The following is a 25058-nucleotide window of genomic DNA, read 5'->3' as shown; positions in this document are numbered from 1 at the left end:
AATCCTATAGTAGTGAAAGATGTAAAAAAAAGACAGCCAGAGAAAAGTATTTTAATATTCTTAATTTCACCATACTTAAAAACACACCTAATTCCTGCAACGCCCTCGATCGCCTGCAAAAAATAACAAATAATAAACTAACCGTATACTCCCTGTCTGACGCAGTCCAATTAATAACGAGTGTCCCACGACGATTTCCCCTATTGAACAGTGACATCGGGTGATATCACCGCTTTATAGGGCCTCCAGTGACACACTGACAGGAGACAATGGCTCCTGCAGTGCATCACTGAAGAGGTTACTTTAGTTCATTGCTCTCACGTTATGGCAATGCTGCAAGGGAATTTTACCACGCAGCAGTGCTGCAAGTGAGAGTATGAACTATATTGTTCTCACAGTGGCGGAGGGATACAGTGCGGAAGAATACCTTCCGTCATTGTATCGCCGGAGCCCCTGGTGAGCGGTCACAATCGTTATTACATGGATTACTGTGGATCACGGAGTATATTGTTAGTTTATTATTTTAATATTTTTACAGGTGATCGATGGCTTCGGGGACAAGATGATTGGTGAGCATGTGTTAGGAGTCGAGTTTCCTCTGCTGCACAGGGGGAATCTCGATCCGTGTCTGCTGCGGTCTCGCATTCTGCTTCGGCCGCAGTGGGCTCTGCTCAGCGGAGGCATCGCTCCCAGCGTCTTGCTGGGACTGATTCTGTGCAGGGGGTTACTTCTGCCTTTTCTGGCTCTCCTGTTGTACCCTGCACTGATCTGCGGCGAGCGGACTTCTCTGGGACTAAGTCCTTATTTGCACACACTGAGCATGCCCAGGGCAAGATCTCCCGTTGGAGATCGAGGGTCACATGCTCTTACACTGCAGCACATCCCATTGGTCCTCTTGGCAGGTCCTGAAAGGGCAAAACTTCTGTAGCTACTTCCTGTGCTGCAACTATATAAACTGCGCATGACCGCACGGCCATGCGCTAGTATTGTCTTGATATAATGTGTGTGTGTAGATGAATGTATGTCGATGGATGAAAGCTCCTAAGTATCCCTCCCTAGTGTTGTTGACTGCTCGCGGATGATGGTAGCTATCTAGCGCCCGACTAGCCATCTGCACGTAACACACATCACAGTGTCTAGTTGCTGTGTCTGCCAGTACGGCGCTGTACGCTTCCTCTGCGCTTTCCTTACCCAAGCCTGGGTGGTTAGTGGCGTCCGTCAGTGCGGCACCGCATGCACTCTCGTGCCTCTATACACTATTTAATAGTTTCCTTACACACCCAGTTGCGGTGTTGTGCCAGCAAGTGTCTAATCGGACTTCAATCCTAGTTGGGGTTGTGTTCGCTGACTTCTTGCTCGCGCTCTATGTGCGGTACCGCGGTCCTGTGACGCAACAGAATCGCTTCCTTCACGCAGGGTGAAGTTAACCCATGCGTGTATACTTATAGTACCGCCATATAGTCCGTCTTACTAGCAGCAGGGTTTATACCTGCACGGTGGACCTCGGACTGCGAACGCACCTAGTTTCATATCTTCTATACTTGGTGCGTTCCGCCAGTCCCTAACATAATACTAGCGCCAAGGTCTGGCTACTAAATGGCGGACATTCAGCAATCTTTGCGGTATATCCAGCAGCTGGAGGGTAGGTTGACGGCTCTCGAGAGCTCAACCTCAGCTGTGGATGTTACCGCAGTTGCTGTACAGGCTGCTAGCGTGGCTGCAGCAACCTTGTCCACTGCCACCCCTGTTCCGACATTATCTCGCCTCCTGTTGCCAGAAAAATTTTCTGGAGATTGCAAAACTTGTAGGGGATTCGTGAGTCAGTGCTCTATCCACCTCAAGCTCCTGGCTGCACGTTTTCCTACAGAGCGGGCTAAGGTGGGATTTATTGTCTCTCTCTTGTCGGTCAGGGTGTTGGAGTGGGCTACGCCGCTGTGGGAGCGTGATGATCATGTGGTGCAGAGTGCTCCGTTGTTTCTGAGCACTCTGAAAAAGGTCTTTTTAGGACCTCAAGTCACCCATGACACAGCGCTCCAACTACTGGCATTAACTCAGGGTGAGTCCTTGGTCAGCCATTTTTCCGTCCGCTTCCGTACTTTAGCTTCCGAGCTGGAGTGGTCGGATAAAGCCCTTATCCCCATATTTTGGAGGGGCCTGGCTGACCATGTTAAGGACGCTCTGGCCACTAGGGAGATTCCTGCCACACTGGAGGAGTTAATAACTGTCTCTACTCGTATTGACCTCCGTTTTAACGAGCGGAGGTTGGAGCGAGCCCAGTGTAGGCAGAGGTTTCGGCTGGCTCCCACCTTCGCCAAACCTTTGGAATCTCCAGTCCAGGCATCCGAGTCACATAAGGCCTTAGAGGTGACACGAGCAGGATCCAAGTCTCAGTCCACCCATGCACATAAGGTCCGTCATGTTTGCCAGCAGTCAGGACGTCTTGCCTCCAAGAGTCCTCAGCGGTCGGGGAAACGTCAGCGTCTAGTGGCAGTTGGAGGAGGTACACTAGACATGGCGACGTTTGCCTCAAAGTTGTCCTTCAAGGGGACAATTACCATAGGCCCATCCACTCTTACGGTCGAGCTATGCGTGGATTCTGGGGCAGAGGGTAACTTTATGTCTTCCGCTTTTGCCCAGCGTCACGTAATACCCTTGGTGATGCTCGCCAAGCCAGTAACCGTTCGAGTGGTAAATGGGTCAACACTACCTTCACAGATTACCCACCAAACCATTCCTTTCACGCTATCTGTGTCTCCATCACATCAGGAGATAATCTCCCTATTAGTCATTCCTGAGGGAATTGATGAGGTCCTGTTGGGGATACCATGGCTTCGCTACCATTCTCCTCATATTGAGTGGTCCTCTGGGAGAATTTTGGGATGGAGTAAATCCTGTGAGGGTAGATGTCAGAGGGAGTGCGTTCAGGTTGCTACTACACAGGTACCCGCAGATCTTTCCTCTCTCCCCAAGCACTATTGGCCCTATGCAGACGTGTTCTCCAAAAGAGCTGCGGAGACCCTTCCGCCTCACCGCCCCTATGACTGTCCTATTGACCTCTTGCCTGGTGCTGAGCCTCCCCGGGGTCGAGTCTATCCCTTATCTCTCCCGGAGACGGAGGCAATGTCCCAGTACATCCAAGAGAATCTGGCAAGAGGATTCATTAGGAAGTCAGTGTCACCGGCAGGGGCTGGGTTCTTTTTCGTACAGAAGAAGACTGAAGACTTACGTCCATGCATAGACTACAGGGGTCTTAACGCCATCACCGTTAAGAACAAGTACCCATTACCCCTGATATCTGAGCTCTTTGATAGGCTACGGGGAGCAAGGGTATTTACAAAGTTAGATCTGCTGGGTGCTTACAACCTGATTCGCATCCGTGAGGGGGATGAATGGAAGACGGCTTTTAACACCAGAGATGGGCACTATGAATATCTGGTGATGCCCTTCGGGCTCTGTAATGCCCCAGCCGTTTTCCAAGACTTTGTGAACGACATCTTAAGGGATATGCTCACCACCTCGGTCGTAGTCTATCTGGATGATATTCTCATCTACTCTCCAGATATTGACTCCCATCGGAGAGATGTTCGCAAAGTCTTCGACCTCTTACGGGCAAACTCCCTCTACGCCAAGTTGGAGAAGTGTGTGTTTGAGCAGGAGTCCTTGCCTTTCCTTGGTTATATCATCTCTGCCCAGGGTTTGGCTATGGATCCTGCCAAGCTACAGGCTGTAATGGACTGGCAGGAACCCCATTCTCTTAAAGCGGTGCAGCGCTTTATGGGGTTCATTAATTACTATCGCCAGTTCATTCCACACTTCTCAACTTTGGTAGCTCCCTTGGTCGCCCTCACCAAGAAGGGAGCAAATCCCAAGTTGTGGTCAGAGGAGGTCTCCAAGGCCTTTCTCTCGATTATGTCACACTTCGGTAGCGCTCCAATCCTACATCGCCCCGATGTAGATAAACCATTTATCTTGGAGGTGGATGCCTCATCCGTTGGTGCTGGAGCAGTCCTTTTCCAAAAGGATGCTCAAGGTCGGAAGCATCCTTGCTTCTTCTTCTCCAAGACCTTCACACCAGCGGAGAGGAATTATTCCATCGGGGACAGGGAGTTGCTAGCCATGAAGTTGGCTTTTTCAGAGTGGAGACACCTCTTGGAGGGAGCTCGCTTTCCCTTCCAAGTCTTCACTGACCACAAGAACTTGGTGTATATACAGACGGCCCAGCGGCTGAATTCTCGCCAGGCTAGATGGGCCCTGTTCTTCTCCCGGTTCCATTTTACTCTCCATTTTCTCTCTGGGGAGAAGAACGTTCGTGCCGACGCTCTCTCCCGCTCCGTAGTATCTTCTGAGGAGGAGTAGCCTCGGCTTATTGTCCCGTCTGAGAGCCTGAGAACTGTAGCTCCGGTTTCGCTGGAGTCTGTGCCCCCGGGCAAGACTTTCGTGCCAGCTAACTTGCAACCGGAGGTTCTCTCTTGGGCTCACTCCTCCAGAGTGGGTGGGCATTTTGGGACCAAGAGGACATCTGAGCTTTTGGCGAGAACATACTGGTGGCCGCATATGGCCCGAGATGTCTGGGACTATATTCAGGCGTGCGTTTCTTGCGCCCAGAATCGGTCTCCTCGGCAACGGCCTGCTGGGTTGCTTTACCCTCTACCGGTGGCAGACAGGCCCTGGGAGATGGTCGGGATTGACTTTGTGGTGGGCTTACCCAAGTCGCGTGGCTGCTCCATTATTTGGGTTGTCACCGACCATTTCTCTAAGATGGTGCATTTGGTGCCGCTTCCTCGGTTACCCTCAGCACGGGCCTTGGCGGTGTTGTTCATTAAGCACGTTTTCCGATTGCATGGTATGCCTGATAAGATTGTCAGCGATCGGGGTCCCCAGTTCGCGTCTCGGTTTTGGAGAGAGCTCTGCCGTTTACTCAGCATAGAGTTAAACCTCTCCTCTGCATACCATCCCGAGACGAATGGGTTGGTGGAGAGAACCAACCAGACTCTGGTGACATATTTGCGACATTTCGTCTCTGCTAGGCAGGATGACTGGGCATCTTTGCTACCTTGGGCGGAATTTGCCTTGAACAATGCCGTAGCCGATTCCACTGGTCAAACTCCCTTTCTCCTTAATTATGGCCAGCATCCGCGTGTCCCTGTGCCCATGCCCGTGTCATCCACCGATTCTAGGGTGGCAGACTGGGCGGTGGAGGCACGTGACATCTGGGACCGCACACAGGATGCCATCCGGGCCTCCAAGGAGAGAATGAGGGTTTCGGCTGATACACACCGGCGCCCCGCTCCGGTCTTTGCTCCTGGCGACTTAGTGTGGCTCTCCGCCCGTAACATCAGGCTGCGAGTTGAGTCCACTAAGTTTGCTCCTCGCTACATTGGCCCGTTTAAGGTTCTGGAACAGGTCAACCCTGTGGTCTACCGTTTGGCTATTCCTCCACGCCTTGGTATCACCGATACTTTTCACGTTTCCCTCTTAAAGCCCGTTCATTTGTCCCGGTTTTCTGAGTCATCTGCTGGGACATCGGGTTCATCCACGGATGAGTTTGAGGTGAATGCTATTGTGGGGTGCAAGGTGGTACGTGGCAAGAAATTTTATCTGCTGGACTGGAAGGGTCACGGCCCAGAGGATAGAACCTGGGAGCCTGTGGAGCACATTCGGGCTCCGCTGCTTATTGCAGCTTTTGAGCGTAGTGTGGCTCAAGGAGGGGGGGGCCCTAGGAGGGGGGGTAATGTTAGGAGTTGAGTTTCCTCTGCTGCACAGGGGGAATCTCGATCCGTGTCTGCTGCGGTCTACCATTCTGCTTCGGCCGCAGTGGGTTCTGCTCAGCGGAGGCGTCGCTCCCAGGGTCTTGCTGGGACTGATTCTGTGCAGGGGGTTACTGGCTCTCCTGTTGTACCCTGCACTGATCTGCGGCGAGCGGGCTTCTCTGGGACTAAGTCCTTATTTGCACACACTGAGCATGCCCAGGGCAAGATCTCCCGTTGGAGATCGAGGGTCACATGCTCAGGCACTGCAGCACATCCCATTGGTCCTCTTGGCAGGTCCTGAAAGGGCAAAACTTCTGTAGCTACTTCCTACTATATAAACTGCGCATGACCGCACGGCCATGCGCTAGTATTGTCTTCATATAATGTGTGTGTGTAGATGGATGTATGTCGATGGATGAAAGCTCCTAAGTATCCCTCCCTAGTGTTGTTGACTGCTCGCGGATGATGGTAGCTATCTAGCACCCGACTAGCCATCTGCGCGTAACACACATCACAGCGTCTAGGTGCTGTGTCTGCCAGTACGGCGCCGTGCGCTTCCTCTGCACTTTCCTTACCCAAGCCTGGGTGGTTAGTGGCGTCCGTCAGTGCGGCACCGCATGCACTCTCGTGCCTCTTTACACTATTTAATAGTTTCCTTACACACCCAGTTGCGGTGTTGTGCCAGCAAGTGTCTAATCGGACTTCAATCCTAGTTGGGGTTGTGTTCGCTGACTTCTTGCTCGCGCTCTATGTGCGGTACCGCGGTCCTGTGATGCAACAGGATCGCTTCCTTCACGCAGGGTGAAGTTAACCCGTGCGTGTATACTTATAGTACAGCCATATAGTCCGTCTTACTAGCAGCAGGGTTTATACCTGCACGGTGGACCTCAGACTGCGAACGCACCTAGTTTCATATCTCCTATACTTGGTGCGTTCCGCCAGTCCCTAACAGCATGTATATGTTGTATGTGCTATATGTACTGTCTGTACTGTATATGTGTGTATGTGTTTTTTTTTTAAAATTCAACACATTTGCCAGATGATGGGACTACTACTGTCCCATCATTGGCTAATGTGTCAATCACTGTCACTGTAGCAAGCTTAGCCGGATGGGACCCCCACACACAGCCCCGCAGACCCCCGGACAGCCCGCAGACCCCCGGACAGCTCTGCAGACCCCCGGACAGCCCTGCACAGCCCCACAGACCCCCAGACAGTGCCACACAGCCCCGGACAGCCCGCAGACCCCCCGAACAGCCCCGCAGATGCCTCAACAGACCCACACAGCCTTGCAGACCCCCAGACAGCCCTGCAGATGCCCTGGCAAACCTGCACAATCCTGCAGACCCCTGGACAGCACTGCAGAGCCCCGGACAGCCCACAGATGCCCTGGCAGACCCGCAAAGCATCGCAGACCCCCAGACAGTGCCGCACAGTCCTGGACAGCGACACACAGCCCTCAGACCCCAGCACCACCCACAGCACAGTCACTCTTGATGAGTGACTGTTGTTTGTGGAGGCTGGGTCAAGTCTGCTGATGATGTCACGTCAATTTCCAGAGTCAGGAAATTGAAATGACGTTGGCGGATATTAGCAGCGGCTGCAGCCTGGGGGTCACGTGACCCAGACTCAGCCACCGGAATATCACCTCTCACAGGCAGTATCGGCAAAAGAAGATATTTACAAAATTCATTAGGGGCCCCGGGAGGATAAATTGGGGGGTAATTGAAAATAGTGGACAACCCCTTTAAATGAAGTACAAACACTGGCTTCCTGCTCTCTCCCTAGCTTCATCCACGGCCATTCCCACAACAGCCATGGTGGCCAAAAGAGGCGACAGTCCCCCACGCTGGAATCTGGATGCTTAAAGTACTTTCGGCGGGGCCCTTGCGTATTCCTGGGGCCCGTACTCCAGTCCTTAGTTTGGGTCAACAGATCTTATTTCTCTCCTGGAGTCTGACAATGCCCTTGTTGATGTCCTTAGGTCCCAGGGCAACAGATTCTATCCCCTCCTGGGGTCTGGCAATGCCCCGACTTTTGCTGCACAACTGCCCAGGGCAATTGTGCCTGGGCTACTCAAAGGAAGCAGGAGCTCCCTGCTCTCTTGAGGCTGCAATCCCAGCCCACAAAGTTAACTAATTCCTTTCCCTAGGATAACATACATATAGGAACATTATAATAGCAAACAGCAATTGCAATGTGGTAATACAGGAACATTACAAGTTAACACAGATATACAAGGCAATAAAAATACAGACATTGCTACTAAACGGGTACACCATCCAGTTACCACATCAAGTGCACAGGACCACCATGTAGGAGAGAGGGAGAGCAATGGGGTCCTCCGCCACCTCCTTGCATATACTAACAATGGGATAGGGTGGTGCACAGACTTTCGGTATTATTTATTATTATCTGATGCCTATTTTATATTGCCATTTAGTATTAGCAAGAACTAAACCTTATGCTGAACAAGATCCTGGAAATTTCCCTGGTTTTTCACAGTGCTATGGTGTTAAACATGGAGTTAATTCTTATTGTTTCTTTTTCCAAGGTGAACGTACATTTAAGTGTGATCACTGTGATGCTACATTTAAAAGAAAAGACACACTAAATGTCCATATACAAGTTGTACATGATGGCCATAAGAAGTACAAGTGTGATCTGTGTGACAAAGCTTTTGTGACTCCGTCAGTACTGAAGAGCCACAAAAAAGTAAGTCTTTCAAATCGCTGGCTTTCACAACAATTGTATGCATACATGTGATGCATAAGTAAGTATAACTATCTGCTATTAAATCATTCACAGTTTAGTAATATGACACTTTGGGGCACATTTTATAAAAAAACAAATTTTCATACATTGTCTTATTCTAAATCTGTTTTATCTAAATTTCTAATCTTTTTATAAGGCTTTCATATTCTTTTTGCAATTATCAGTCATGTTTACAAATTAAGTTCCTCCCGAGCAACTTCATGGGATCTAGTGGTCCAAACTAGGAATGATTTTTTTCCACGGGAGTAAGGTAGTTCCCATGATCATGGGAGAATTGAGTCATGTATCAATGGCATTGTTCGACAAAACATATTTTAATACAATTGTCCATAAACGTTTCATCTTAATCAACATACAAAATTGTAAACATGTATACAATTGCAAGAGAAAGTAAATGAGAACTTTGGAATTGCCTGCAGGGATAAAAAGTAGGTCAACCACCATATTTAATAAATACTAGGTTGTTTCCTCTTAGCAGCAACCATCTTCAAAAGATATTTTGTGTAGCAACTAGTGATTTGAGAATGTGCTCGCCACTACTCGTTACTCAACTGAGTATCACTTTTCTCGGTGTACCCAGCGAGCTCCGAACATTTCCAGAATTAGTCGGCAAGAGCTCGGGTCTCCTCCCTGCAATCTTGGTGCTCTTTAGAGCACCAAAGACAATGCAGAGATTGGCTGCCATGCACTGTAATACCGCAGCCATCTTTGTTGTGGTATTACAGTGATTGGCTGGCCACACAGTGTCATCAGGTCTATAAGAGACATGATGCCGCCCTGCTCGGCGCATTCAGCCCCGGACTGAGCTAGTGTAGGGAGAGCTGCTGCTGAGATAGGGTCAGATTAGTTCTTTTATTAGTTAGTGTGGGTCTACCATCACAGAATCCACAAATCTAGATAAACCAACAGTTCTTTTTAGGGGTTAATTAGGGGGTAAATTGATTGCAGTGCTAGGTAGGCAGTTGAGTCTATGTGCGCATATCCACATCAGTGCAAAGCATGCAGGCACTGCATGTAAGTCTGTAGATCTCACCCTGTAAATCAAGAGGGTCCATTACTGTCTGCTGCTGCCTATTTTATATATACCTAGCTGTAGGTATGTGTGGCTAGGAATAATTTTTTTGGCCACCTGAATCCTGCTAATTTTAGTACAAAGCAATTCAGAGACCCATTTTTTTCTACATTTATTTGCTTGGTCACACTGCAGACCACAGCCAGGTCATTTTTGTACAACAGTGTGAAAATCTAGCAATTTAAATCTGCTTTTTTTTGTCCCAGGCATCAGGACTTTTTTTTTGTACTGTAGTATTTTTTGGAGTGTCTTACAACATTTTGCTGGCCAAAAAATATTTATCTACAGTTCTTATATTTATCACTGTGTTTTGTACGCCACACGCATCGCATATCATTGCGCTAAATATTTTACAATTTTAGTACTCGAACATTTTTTTAGTGTCATAGCCTACTTATTGACACACTTCTTGTGGGCCCCAAAAAATCCAGGCCACATATTTAACAGTGTTCTATCTCCATCAGACAACAGATCCATCTGTGCTCTACCAATTGTTGCTTTTCAGGCCTACATACCACTTTTTTGGCTGTCCGCTACCTTATTTTGGGGTAAAAAAAATTAAAAAAACTCCAGGCCACATATGAAGAGTGTGATATCTCTGTCAGACTCCTGGTCTATCTGTACTCTCCAAATAGTTGCTTTTCAGGCCTGCATTCCACTTTTTGAGCTGCCTGCTACCCTAGGTCTACACTATTTTGGGGTAAAAAATAAAAAAAATACTGGCCACGTATTGAACAGTCTATTACACTGGTCAACGCAATTTTTCTGGCAAAAGGTTTTAAAACATATTTTAAGTCAATTTTGGCTGCTGATTACGAATATGAACTCCATTTTTGGCTATCACATCAGGATTTTGAGATATTTTCAATTTTTGATGAAAATTACTCATAATGTTTTATGATAAAAACACATGATTTTCAGTACTACATTTTGTATATATTTAATCAAGGAATAACAAAGATTACAAAGTCTATGTACAGCAAATCAAATATACCGTGTATACTCAAGTATAAGCCGACCTGAGTATAAGCCGACCCCCCTAATTTTGCCACAAAAAACTGGGAAAACTTATTGACTCGAGTATAAGCCTAGGGTGGAAAATGCAGCAGCTACCGTTAGTGTCAAAAATAAAAATAGATACCAATAAAAGTAAAATTAATTGAGACATCAGTAGGTTAAGGGTTTTTGAATATCCATATTGAATCAGTAGCCCCATATAATGCTCCATACAGTTCATGATGGGCCCATAAGATGCTCTATATAAAAATGTGCCACATATAATGCTCCATACAGTTCATTATTGCCCCATAGATGCTCCATATAAAGCTGTGCCCCATACACAATGCTCTGCACCGTTCATTATTGCCCCATAGCTGTGCCATATAGTGCTCTGCACTGATCATTTTTGTCCCATAGCTCTGCCATATAGTGCTCTGCACCGTTCATTTTTGTCCCATAGCTATGCCATATAGTGCTCTGCACCGTTCATTATTGCCCCATAGCTGTGCCATATAGTGCTCTGCACCGTTCATTTTTGCCCCATAGCTGTGCCATATAGTGCCCTGCACCATTCATTTTTGTCCCATAGCTGTGCCATATAGTGCTCTGCACCGTTCATTTTTGTCCCATAGCTGTGCCATATAGTGCTCTGCACCGTTCATTTTTGCCCCATAGCTGTGCCATATAGTGCTCTGCACCATTCATTTTTGTCCCATAGCTGTGCCATATAGTGCTCTGCACCGTTCATTTTTGTCCCATAGCTGTGCCATATAGTGCTCTGCACCGTTCATTTTTGTCCCATAGCTGTGCCATATAGTGCTCTGCAACGTTCATTTTTGCCCCATAGCTGTGCCATATAGTGCTCTGCACCGTTCATTTTTGTCCCATAGCTGTGCCATATAGTGCTCTGCACCGTTCATTCTTGCCCCATAGATGCTCCGTATAAAGCTGTGCCAATGCTGCTGCTGCAATAAAAAAAAAATGCCATACTCACCTCTCTTGCTTGCAGCTCCCAGCGTCCGATCCCGGCGTCTCTCCGCACTGACTGATCAGGCAGAGGGCGGCGCGCACACTATATGCGTCATCGCTCCCTCTGACCTGCACAGTCAGAGCGGAGAGACGCCGGGAAGATGGAGCGGCGCCGGGAAGATGTAGCGACGCCCGGCGTGTGGAACGGGGATAGGTAAATATGACATACTTACCTGTTCCCGGCGTCCCTCTCCTTCTCCCGGACAGCTGGTCTTCGGGTGCCGCAGCCTCTTCCTCTATCAGCGGTCACCGTTACCGCTAATTAGAGAAATGAATATGCGGCTCCACCCCTATGGGAGTGGAGTCCATATTCATTTTTCTAATGAGCGGTCCCACGTGACCGCTGAAGAGGGGAAGAGCTGCAGCACCCGAAGACCGTGGTACGGCAGGGGGAGCGCCAGGATCGCCGGGACTAGGTAAGTATGCCTCAGCGCCCTCTCCCCCTCACCCGCCGACCGTGACTCGAGTGTAAGCCGAGAGGGGCACTTTCAGCCCAAAAATTTGGGCTGAAAATCTCGGCTTATACTCGAGTATATACGGTACTTACAGAATTAAACTACAAAATATAAAAACACATATATGTGGCACACAGATGAATGACAAATGGCAGTTATTTGAACTTTGTTTTCTTGGCTGATCTGTGATGTAAAGCTTCTGGGTTGTCTCCCATCAAGCTCCAGCAATAGTCAGCCATCATATGTGAGTCCCACCGGCCTTGATACCATTCTTCCATTGTTTTAATGTCCTGATGAAAACACTCCCCTTGTTCCTCGCTCACATCCCCAAGGTTCTCTGGAAAAAAGTCCAAAGGGCTGTGTAAATAGTGAATCTTGATACTCATTCTACATCCAAGATTTCGCAAACTCATTAGTAGCTCTTCCACAATCTCTTCATAGTTGTCTGCTTTCTTATTCCCTAGAAAATTCTGCACCACATTACAAAATGCATTCCAAGCTCTTTCTTCTGTCTCATTCATTGATGTGATAAAATTTGGGTCTCTCATAAGTGTTCTTATTTGAGGTCAATCCAATATTCCAGCCTTTTTCTTCTCTTCACTAAGACCAGGAAAAGTTGAACATATATAGTTAAAGCATTCTCCACTATGACTGAGAGCTTTGACAAACTGCTTCATCAATCCAAGTTTTATGTGTAAGGGAGGAAAGACAATGTCTTTCCTATCCACTAGAGGATCATGGATGACATTCTTATCGCCAGATGCCAAACTCTGTCGCTGAGGCCATTCAGTTTTCACCCAATGCTCTGCTGTAGCTCTACTGTCCCAGTAGCACAGAAAATAAGGGTATTCTCATAACAAATGGGAATTATGCATGTTCAAAGAAAACAAAGATATTCTCACATTTATTGGGAGACTAAATGAAAACTAAATTTACCTTAGTGAACCGTATAAACCGTCACTTTTCATACACTACTTATATTTATCATGGAATTCATGAAAATGGGCTATATACCTATAGCGCAAAAGCGTGATGTGATAGAGAAATTATAAGATCTGATTTGAATTCAGCACCCTTAAATTAGTCTAAAACTGTTCTTAAAGTCCATGCCATAATTTTTTTTTGTAGACCAGTGTTATCTCCGTGAGACTTCTGGTCTATCTGTGCTCTTCAAATAGTTGCCTTTCAGGCCTACATTCCACTTTTTGGGCTCTCTGCTACCCTAGGTCTATACACTATTTTGGGGTAAAAAAATTAAAAACTCCAGCCCTCATTTTGAAGAGTGTGATATCTCCATCAGACTCCTGGTCTATCTGTGCTCTACAAATAGTTGCTTTTCAGGCCTACATTCCACTTTTTGGCTGTCTGCTACCCTAGCTCAAAACACTATTTTGGTGTAAAAAATAAAAAATACCGGCCACATAATGAACAGTCTGGTATCTCTGTGACACGCCTCATCTATCTGTGGCCTACACATAATGTCAATAGATTAGAGTCGAGACTTGCATTCACCTTTTTGTAAAAATGGGCAAGGTGCATGGCAAGGGATGGGGAAGTGGACTTGATGGTGATGGTGCATGCAGAGATGGAGGCCGTGGGCAAGCTGAAAGTGGGGCACAAACACCTACGTCTTCTCGCAACAGATTCCTGTCAGAATTCATATGGCACGGCCGAACAGCATTCTTGACACCAGAGCAGTGTGAAAAGGTAGTTGGTTGGATAGCGGATAATGCTTTCAGTAACTTTGCCACCACCACCAGCATGCTGTCTTCCACACGGTCACGTCTGAGTAGCCTTCACTCTGGACCGTATATTCCTCATCCTGATCCTCTTTCCTCCCACCATGCTGAATGCCCTGAGACAACTGATCCAACACTTGGACACTCCGAAGAGTTGTTCACTTTTCCATTTATCGATTTGGCCTCTCTCCCGGTCCACTTGAAGCGAGGCAAGATGAGATTCCATGTAGTGATGGCCAAATATTTGAGCAGCCACGGTCACATGAAGTTGATCGTATTAACCTGTCACATGAGGTGGACGATGATGAGACACAATTGCCAGAAAATCAGAAGTTGCCAGTCAAACTGTAAGGTCTTCACTAGTCTGGTTGTTTTTTAAAGACTATGCCGATAATCCCAAACAGACCATTTGCAACACCTGCCATGCCTGCAGCAAAACTACGATCCTAACACCACCAGCACGATCAGGCACATAGCAGCAAAGCACCCAACTTTGTGGGCCGAACCATAGGCACCAGGAACAGTGCCTTCTTCCACAGTTGTGCGTGAAAGCCAATCCCCTGTCCACGGTGCATGTGAAGATGCCTCCTGCCCTACACCTGCCATTAACCAGACTCAACTAGCACCATCATTGAGCACGTCAACATCTTTGTCCCAGGGCAGCCTTCAGTTGTACATAGTACAGTTATTGGTCCGCTTGCGTGGAAGTATGCCTCCAATGCCCCTCAGGCCACAGTACTAAATTCAGAAATTTCTCACCTGCTTGCGCTCAAAATGTTGCCTTTTAGGCTTATGGAGATGAAATCTTTCCACAACCTGATGGCGGCAGCCATTCCAAGGTACTTGATCCCCACCCACAACTATTTCTCCCGGTGGGCCATCCCAGCATTACTCAAGGACATGTCCCACAACATTAGCTGTGCCCTCAACAATGCTGTTACTGGGAAAGTCCACCTAACTATGCACACATGGTGAGCAGGGACGGTACATCTCACTGACGGCACACTGGGTTAACATAGTGGAAGCCGGGACCCAGTGGGATGGTGCACGTCCTCCCAACCCTGAGGATTGTGGGCCCTACATTAATCTGGGTTGCCCCCACTGTCTACAGATCCTGCACCTCTTTCACCTCCTCTTCAGCCTCCATCTCCGAAAGTAGCACATCAGTCACAAGCTGGAAGCACTGCAGCACTGCCTCAGCTAAGCACCAACAGGCAGTGCTGAAGCGAATCTGCTTAGGGGACAAACCAAACAATGCAGAAGTACACCAACTGTGTGACCATTTTAGAAAGTCAGCTACAGCTTCAGCCGCCCTTGTTGTGCTTCATCAGCGTTTGCAGCTTCCCGCTCACTGACTGGTGTGTGATGTCCCCATGCGTTGAAATTCTACACTGCATATGCTGGAAAGGATTTTTGAGCAGAATATGGCAGTTGTTGACTATCGGCATCAACAAGGCCGTCATTATTCAGTTCAGGTTCCACACATAAGACCTCAGGAGTGGACATGGATGTCAGACATCTGTACAATCCTCCAAAACTTTGAGGAGTCCACCAAGATGGTCAGCGGCAATGACACCATAATTAGCATCACCATCTCACTTCTCTGCATTCTGAAAAGCTCTCTGCTCACAATTAAAGAGGATGCATTGCAGGTGGAGCACGAGGACATGGAGCAGGGAACCATGCAGGGTGATTACACACAGCCCAGCCTCATGTCATCACAATGTGCATTTGTTGACAATGAGGAAGAAGAGGAGGAAGAACAGGAGCTACTTTCATGAGGTATAGATGGTACTACAAGCAAAACTGTCATACTGTCTGTTCAGCGTGGATGGCCTGAGTACAGGGATGAGGAAGAGGATACCTTGCTCACTTGTCCTGTTGTTGATTACACAGAAGGCTTTCCTGTTACCAGTCTGGTACACATGGCAGACTTTATGTTGCGCTGCCTTTCCTTTGACCCTCGCATTGTAAAAATTTTGGATGACAGTCATTACTGGGTAGTAACACTTTTAGACCCACGCTACAAGCAGAATTTTCAATCTCTTGTTCCAGAGATAGACAGGTGTACTAAAATGGTGCAGTACCAGAGGGCCATTGTTGTGGAATTATTAAAAAAGTTCCCATCTGAAAACGCTGGTGGCAGATGTCACAGTGTGTTGGATGTCCAAGGAGTACAGGCGAGAGAGACACAACTCCAATCCAGCAGTGGCAGAGCTACACTGACAAAGTTCTGGGACAGTTTTCTCAGACCCTCCCATCGCCCTGGTCCAAATGCGTGGGGTAGTGTCACAAGGAATGGAATGTATGTGACGGTGGTGAGGGAGTACCTTGCTGATCGAACCAAAGTCCTCCGTGATTCCTTTGTACCTTTTAATTATTGGTATCCAAGCTGGACACGTGTCATTAACTGGCTCTCTACACTTTGGAGGCCCTGGCCTGTCCTGCTGCTAGCATTTTGTCAGAGCGGGTTTTAGTGCCTCTGGTGGAATTATAACAGATAAGCGCATTCACCTGTCAAATGAAAATGCGGACAGGCTAACTCTTATAAAAATGAACAAGAGATGGATTTGGCAAGGCTTCTCTACACCACCAAATGACAGTGAATCATAACCTCCAATACAGTGTCTTTTTGGGAGTTATATTCCCATGCACCTCTTCACACCCACACATGGGTATACACTTTCTGATTTTCACTATTTCATGTCCTCTTCCTCCTTCTCATCCTCATCCACCACCACTAGAACGCCAGGGTGAACGTGTTCTGTGATGCTTCAGCCAGTCTATTTTTTTTCAAGGGTGTCTATGAGGCCCGTAAAAATTTTTTTTTAAATGTACCCCCCATGGGGAAATGTTTGTCAACCCATGCACTTAGTGTATGGGCATTACAAGTATAGGAGACCTGTTCCTTTAAATTGGGAAAACATTCATAGGAGGACATCCTCCACATTTCTTCAGACACCACTAAAACATGAGGGTGAACGTATTCCGTGATGCAACAGTCGTTCAAATTTTTGGCAAGGGTGTTTATGATGTCCATAAAGAATTTTTTAAAAAAAGAAGACCCTCAGGGGAAATGTTTGTCAGCCTCTACGCTTAGTGTATGGGCATTACAAGTATAGGAGACCTGCTCCTTTAAATTGGGAAAACATTCATAGGAGGACATCCTCCACGTCTCTTCAGACACCACCACTAGAACACGAGCATGGACGTATTCCATGATGCTACAGCCCCTCTAATTTTTTACTAGACTGTATGATGGTCGTAAACAAGATTTTTTTTTTTAAATTTACCCCCCCTTGGGGAAATGTTTGTCAGCCCATGCACTTAGTGTATGGGCATTCCAAGTATAGGTTAAGTGCTCCTTTGTATTGTGAAAATTGTTTTGAGAACCTCCTCTACGTTTCTTCCAAGGGGTATTGTGGTGCGTGCAAATTACCACCAGGGCTTGCATTCACTTCATGGACAAAATTTATGGTAATACTAAAAAAAAATGGAAACCTTTTTTTCATGTGGCCATCCAGTACGTGGTTTCAAAGGGTTATTGGAGTGCATGTAACATTGGTGCATGGCAGACCTTGCATTAAATGCATAAGCAAACAGTATGGGAGACACACTTTTTTCTAATGGGAAAAATTTTGTCCTGAGGCCCTCAAGTATGTCTGCTGAAACAGTTATGGGATTGCATGTAACATTGCTGCAGGCCAGGCCTTGCATTCAATGCATAAACAAACAGTATGGGAGACACTGTATTCTAATGAGAACAATTTTGTCATGATGCCCTCAAGTACGTCTGCTGAAAGGGTTACTGGGGTGCATGTAACATTGATGCAGGCCAGGCCTTGCATTAAATGCATAGGCAAACAGTATGGGATACACAATGTCTTCCAATGGGAACAATTTTGTCATGAGGCCCTCAAGTACGTCTGCTAAAACAGTTATTGTGGTGTATGTAACATTGATGCAGGGCAGGCCTTGCATTTAGTGCATAAGCAAACAGTATGGGAGACACACTTTTTCTAATGGGAGCAGTTTTGTCAAGAGGTCCTCAAGTACGCTTGCTGAAACGGTTATTGGACTGCATGTAACTTTGGTGCAGGCCAAGGCTTGCATTCCATGCAACATTTTTTCAGGAGGCCCTCATGTACGTCTTGTGAAAGGGGTATTAAGGTGTGTACTAATTTTTGGCAGCCCAGCCACTCACTGAATAGGCAATAACAGTATAGGAGACCCACTGTTTAATAGCCCTTTAAGAAGATTAATGCTGCCTGATGCCCCCTTCATAAATTAAACAAGATGTGACTGCCTATGTGTCACACAACACATGGCCAAGTAAGGTTGTTAAATGTTCCAATGACATTACCCAGTGAATGCATTTGTATCGGTTGAAAGCAATGCTAAAGTTGAAAAACGCATCAAAAACGCAGCGTGTGAACATAGCCCAAGTGGTGGAGGAACATTTTTGTTTGGGTGTAGTTATTTTGCTTAATATATACAAATCATTACCTTGGAAAGGATGTTCCTTAACATATTTCCCAACAAAATCCATTTTGGTTTAGTTTTTGTATGTTTTTTGGTGCGCCTGTTAAAATGGCATGAAACTTTGACAACATTGTTTACAGCTGTGACCTAGAAGTCAGAAATGCTTACAGTGACATTTGCCATGATGTTCCCGCATCATTTGAGCAGTGTTTCCATCATTTTCAGATGTTTTTAGACGTTTAAAGGATCCCTGGGGGAAATCATGGTAAAAATGCTTGGGTCTCCCATAGAATTACATTAGGCTCGTTGTTCTGTCCGAGTACTTGAGTATTACAAATTTTTTGACCTGAGCAACCAAGCATTTTAGAGCTCGCTCATCACTAGTAGCAACAAATAAAGTTTGCATAACATTTAGAATAAATTGAAGACCAATTGTCCTTGCAGTTGTTTTATTAGAGCTGCTTATTTTTTCTAGGAAGCCTTGGGTGCGCATTTCCATGGGTCAGGCCACAGCATCTCAGTAGAGTTGAAGTCAGGACTTTGACATGGCAATTGAAAAAGACAATTCTTTTTCAACTATTGTTTACTTGATTTACTTGTATGCTCTGACTCATTGTTTTACTGCAGTACCCAAATTCTCTTCAGCTAAAGGTCATGAACTGATGCCCTTACATTCTCCTGTAAAAATGTTTGATTCACCTTTGAGTTCATTCTTTCAATGATCACATAGGCTGCAAAAAAGCAGTCCCGAGTAGAGATGAGCGAATCTTTTAAAATTCTAATTTGTTGACTGTACACTCTACAGAAAAGAGAAAGAGGGAGGACCCCGCTAATTATAAGAGCTTACACTCTACAGAAGAGAGCAAGTGAGAGAACATTGCTTACTTTAAGAGCTTATCCACTACAATTTAGAGAGATAATGATGACCCTACTGACCATAAAAACGTATACTCTTCAGGAGAGAGAGAGATTTGCCCAGTGATTCTAGAGATAGAGACAACTTTGCCATACAAACTGAGCTAGGCTTGGGACAGCTTATATGTGATGGATCAGATACTGACCACCACTATGCAAGTTGTGATAAGCTGTTAGATGTCATAGCTACAGGCCATCATGTGCCCGTGTGGTAAAACAAAATGACATTAGGCTGCTCCCTGAAATTTCAGTACTGTGTGTTAAATGGGGCCGGGCAATTTTTTTTCTTTTACGAACTATGAATCAAATCTCAAAATGGTCGAATTTGCTCAAAATCATGAATTTCAGGACATTTTACTCAAGCTCAATCTTCTGCAAATTGACCTGCTCATCTCTAGCCCCAAACAATGTTTCCTTCATTATAATTCACAGTTAGGATTAGGTTTTGTTCTTTGTATACAATTTGACAAAGTCACTGGTAAAGTACTAGAGGGGAGATACGTGTCACTATGCTTAATGACGTCAGTGATGTAAAACCCAGAGTATTTTTCCTCCATCACACTACGTTCTCTGAGGTTTAAGCTAAGTTGCATAATGGGCTGTTTTTTTATGTGGACAACCATAGAGTGGATGGGATGGTGTCCACCTTATCTCCACCCCTAGAGTCGGCACCCTGGGTGCTGACAGGACCTGATGTCACAGTCATGTGATCAGTCACATGGGGGAGGAGTGACATAGTCTGGGGCTTAAATAGCTGGGCTCCAGAGGCAGTCTTTGTTCAGCCAGGCTGGAGAGAGGATTCTCCAGTGGATTGTGTCATGAGCAGGAAAGACTGAAGTTGCGGTGCTGAAGAGCATGCAGCTCCCTGCAAACGTATGGACTGTGTACAGCATTTTTGTTTTCTTTGTTGTTTTGCTGTTTTTCCCAGAGGGCCGTGTTTATTTTCCCAGCTTGGTTTATGCTGTTTTCAATAAACCGAGCACGTTATTAAAGAGACAGTGTTCCGTTCCTACCTTTGTGTCAAGCCGAGTGAGCTGTGCTACCACAACAGTATTCTTTTTTCCTCCAAACATAGTATTGTGCATTTGTGCAAAACAAAAATCATTTTTTTTGTCTAATTTGTCCATAAAATACTTTCCCATAAGTATTATAGAACATCCAGGTTGTTTCAGGTAAATTTAAAGGGATTGTCCCATGAACAAAGTACATTTTAATTATCTTACCATAAAATAAAAATAAGTTCCGCAATTGCATGTGTGAAAAAAATATGCTCCTGTCCCGTGATAATCTTATAAATGTGCCCTTCTGTAATGGTTGTGTCTCACCGTGGAGGAACATGGTCAGATATACCACATCTCCTGGGCAGGGCAGGAAGCAAAAGATATTATACAGACATTATAGCATTGGATCGCAGGGGATTATTTCTGTGAGGAAAAACAAGTTTTTAAACAGGCAGGGAAATGTTTTTCCTTACAGAAACCAGCACCTGCAATCCCATCCTGTTTGTATACTCTTTTGTTCTCCTCTGCCAGCAACTGTGGTATGATCAGACCATGACCCTTCATGGTCAGACACAGCCATTACACAATACACAAAGAGTACAGACCAAAAGTTTGGACACACCTTCTTATTTAAAGATTTTTCTGTATTTTCATGACTATGACAATTGTAAATTCACACTGAAGGCATCAAAACTATGAATTAACACATGTGGAATTATATACTTAACAAAAAAGTGTGAAACAGCTGAAAATATTTTTTATATTCTAGGTTCTTTAACCCCTTTCTGACCTCGGACGGGATAGTACGTCCGAGGTCAGAAGCCCCGCTTTGATGCGGGCTGCGGCGTTGAGCCCGCATCAAAGCCGGGACATGTCAGCTGTTTTGAACGGCTGACATGTGCCCGTAATAGGCGCGGGCAGAATCGCGATCTGCCCGCACCTATTAACTAGTTAAATGCTACTGTCAAATGCAGACAGCGGCATTTAACTACCGCATCCGGCCGGGCGGCCGGAAATGACGGCATCGCCGACCCCCGTCACATGATCGGAGGTCGGCGATGCTTGTACATTGTAACCATAGAGGTCCTGAAGACCTCTATGGTTACTGATCACCGGTAGCTGTGAGCGCCACCCTGTGGTCGGCGCTCACAGCACACCTGATTTTCTGCTACATAGCAGCGAACAGCAGATCGCTGCTATAATAATAATAATAATCTTTATTTTTATATAGCACTAACATATTCCGCAGTGCTTTACAGACATTATCATCATTGTCCCCAAATGGGGCTCACAATCTAAATTCCCTATTCCCTATCTTTGGAATGTGGGAGGAAACCAGAGTGCCCGGAGGAAACCCACGCAAACACGGAGAGAACATACAAACTCTTTGCAGATGTTTTCCATGGTGGGAATTGAACCCAGGACTTCAGCGCTGCAAGGCTGCAGTGCTAACCACTAAGCCACCGTGCTGCCTACATATGTAGCAGACCCGATCGTGCTGTGCCTGCTTCTAGCCTCCCATGGAGGCTATTGAAGCATGGCAAAAGTAAAAAAAAAAAGTTACAAAAAATGTGAAAAAAATTAAAAAAATATAAAAGTTTACATCACCCCCCTTTTGCCCCAATCAAAATAAATCAATAAAAAACAATCAAATCTACACATATTTGGTATCGCCGCGTTCAGAATCACTCGATCTATCAATTAAAAAAAAGCATTAACCTGATTAGTAAATGGCGTAGCGAGAAAAAAATTCGAAACGCCAGAATTACGTTTTTTCGGTCGCCGCGACATTGCATTAAAATGCAATAACGGGCGATCAAAAGACCGTATCTGCACCAAAATGTTATCATTAAAAATGTCATCTCGGCACGCAAACAATAAGCCCTCACCCGACCCCAGATCATGAAAAATGGAGACGCTACGAGTATCGGAAAATGGTACAATTGTTTTTTGGTTTTTTTTAGCAAAGTTTGGAATTTTTTTTCACCACTTAGGTAAAAAATAACCTAGTCATGTTAGCTGTCTATGAACTCGTACTGACCTGGAGAATCATAATGTCAGGTCAGTTTTAGCATTTAGTGAACCTAGCAAAAAAGCCAAACAAAAAACAAGTGTGGGACTGCACTTTTTTTTGCAATTTGACCGCACTTGGAATTTTTTTCCCGTTTTCTAGTACACGACATGCTAAAATCAATGATGTCGTTCAAAAGTACAACTTGTCCCACAAAAAATAAGCCCCCACATGGCCAAATTGACGGAAAAATTTATGTTATGGCTCTGGGAAGGAGGGGAGTGAAAAACGAACACGGAAAAATGAAAAATCCCAAGGTCATGTAGGGGTTAAAGTAGCCACCTTTTGCTTTGATGACTGCTTTGCACACTCTTGGCATTCTCTTGATGAGCTTCAAGAGATAGTCATCGGAAATGGTTTTCACTTTACAGGTGTGCCCTGTCAGGTTTAATAAGTGGGATTTCTTGCCTTATAAATGGGGTTGGGACCATCAGTTGTGTTGAGCATAAGTCTGGTGGATACACAGCTGATAGTCCTACTGAATAGACTGTTAGAATTTGTATTATGGCAAGAAAAAAGCAGCTAAGTAAAGAAAAACGAGTGGCCATCATTACTTTAAGAAATGAAGGTCAGTCAGTCTGAAATATTGGGAAAACTTTGAAAGTGTCCCCAAGTGCAGTGACAAAAACCATCAAGCGCTACAAAGAAATTGGCTCACATGAGGACCGCCCCAGGAAAGGAAGACCAAGAGTCACCTCTGCTTCTGAGGATAAGTTTATCCGAGTCACCAGCCTCAGAAATAACAGGCTAACAGCAGCTCAGATTAGAGACCAGGTTAATGCCACACAGAGTTCTAGCAGCAGACCCATGTCTGCAACAACTGTTAATTTAAGAGGAGACTTTGTGCATCAGGCCTTCATGATAAAATAGCTGCTAGGAAACCACTGCTAAGGACAAGAAACAAGCAGAAGAGACTTGTTTGGGATAAAGAACACAAGGAATGGACATTAGACCAGTGGAAATCTGTGCTTTCTTCTGATGAGTCCAAATTCGAGATCTTTGGTTCCAACCACCGTGTCTTTGTGCGATGCAGAAAAGGTGAACGGATGGACTCTACATGCCTAGTTCTCATGCCTGGAGGAGGAGGTGTGATGGTGTGGGGTTGCTTTTCTGGTGACACTGTTGGGGATTTATTCAAAATTGAAGGCATACTGAACCAGCATGGCTACCACAGCATCATGCAGCGGCATGCTATTTTATTCAGTTTGTGTTTAGTTGGACCATCATTTATTTTTCAACAGGACAATGACCCCAAACACACCTCCAGGCTGTGTAAGGGCTATTTGACCAAGAAGGAGAGTGATGGGGTGCTACGCCAGATGACCTGGCCTCCACAGTCACCAGACCTGAACCCAATCGAGATGGTTTGGGGTGAGCTGGACCGCAGAGTGAAGGCAAAATGGCCAACAAGTGCACTTTTTTGTAAAGTATATAACTCCACATGTGTTAATTCTTAGTTTTGATGCCTTCAGTGTGAATTTACAATTTTCATAGTCATGGAAATACAGAAAAATCTTTAAATGGGAAGGTGTGTCCAAACTTTTGGTCTATACTGTACATAAGATTATCTCAGCACAAGAACATTTTTTTTAACTCATACAATTGTGAATTTTATTTTTATTCTAAGATATATTGGTTAAAGTGTACTTTGTGGGACAAGCCCTTTAAGAGGCATTTACATCACATGATAATCATGAGCAAATCTTGTTAAAAGCAATTAAGTGGTGCTTATTATCAGCATAAAGTTCACAGAAATCTGGATAATCTGCTTAAAAAGAGGAAAAAACTGCACTCACCAATCATCAATGCTTTTTTTATTAAAGAGAACCTGACAGCTGATACATGTTGCCCGACCTACGTGCAATATGTGTCAGATGCTGGCTGCATGATTTCAGCCATATATGGATAAATTTGCAGGGTTTCACAAAAAATCATAGTTTAATTGCCACCAGGGGGCCAAGGTGCATGGGAGATTAGTTGGACAGGTGGTCCCCAGCTGCTCACCGCCAGTCCGCATCGGTCATAGGTGTTCTATTAACACATGAAGGGAGAGAGCTGTCGCTCCAGGGGATTGGTCGGAGGGTGAAGTCGCCGAGGACGGCCTGTCCGACTAGTTTCCTGTTGGCTATTAAACTGTTTTTCTTTGACATGTCACAGCATTTCAGTATTGAGAGACCATTTTCTCACAATATCAAAAAGCAAAACTGAATCATTAAAAAATTATAAACATGAGGTGCTAGTGGTTATGCTGGCAAAAATACGCTAGATTGCCACACAGAACAATTAATAGAGCATTTTTGGTCTATTTAAAATAATGTAGATTGTTTTATAGAAATCTAGATTTGTTTTTTTGTGATAAATACACTCAATGGTAAAATTATGGTACTTTTTCTTTGTATCAATACAATACAAAAGTACTTTGTACTCTTTACTTTGTATCTTTTTGTGATAATACACTGATATTGTTATATGAATAGATAGAAATGCTGTGATATCATAAATTATTATATACATGTATTATACTGATTATGTAAAAAAAAATTTCATGTATTGAATTGTTTTATTTTTTGTGTGTTTTTGTGTTTTGTATTCAGACTTGGTCTTGTTTTTTCATTTTAAGAGCAATATTGTTTAAATGTTAATCAGTTTGGTCCTACTTTCCTCAGTTGTGTAAAGCTGAGAAAAAGATTGTAAGTGTTTTAGCTTTTTTTGAAATTATGTAATGTCAGTGGTGAAAATAGTGTACACTGTGTACCATGTGGGTGACTGC

General features: G+C 45.2%; 1 protein-coding gene across 4 annotated transcripts in view; it reads left to right on the top strand.

Moving 5' to 3' along the window:
• PRDM5 (PR/SET domain 5) overlaps positions 1-25058 on the top strand; it is a 511159-nt gene that overhangs the window by 340525 nt on the left and 145576 nt on the right. For all 4 annotated transcript variants that reach the window (XM_069743878.1, XM_069743879.1, XM_069743880.1 and 1 more), the window contains one exon: positions 8305-8465. In XM_069743878.1, coding sequence (XP_069599979.1) covers positions 8305-8465 — 161 coding nt within the window. The remainder of the gene's footprint in view (positions 1-8304; positions 8466-25058) is intronic.

The sequence above is a fragment of the Ranitomeya imitator genome, chromosome 1 (assembly GCF_032444005.1).
Source record: "Ranitomeya imitator isolate aRanImi1 chromosome 1, aRanImi1.pri, whole genome shotgun sequence".
In the NCBI taxonomy this organism is placed as follows: Eukaryota; Metazoa; Chordata; class Amphibia; order Anura; family Dendrobatidae; genus Ranitomeya; species Ranitomeya imitator.
Note: the sequence above shows the minus strand (reverse complement) of the source record. Positions and strands in the feature narration are given on the sequence as shown.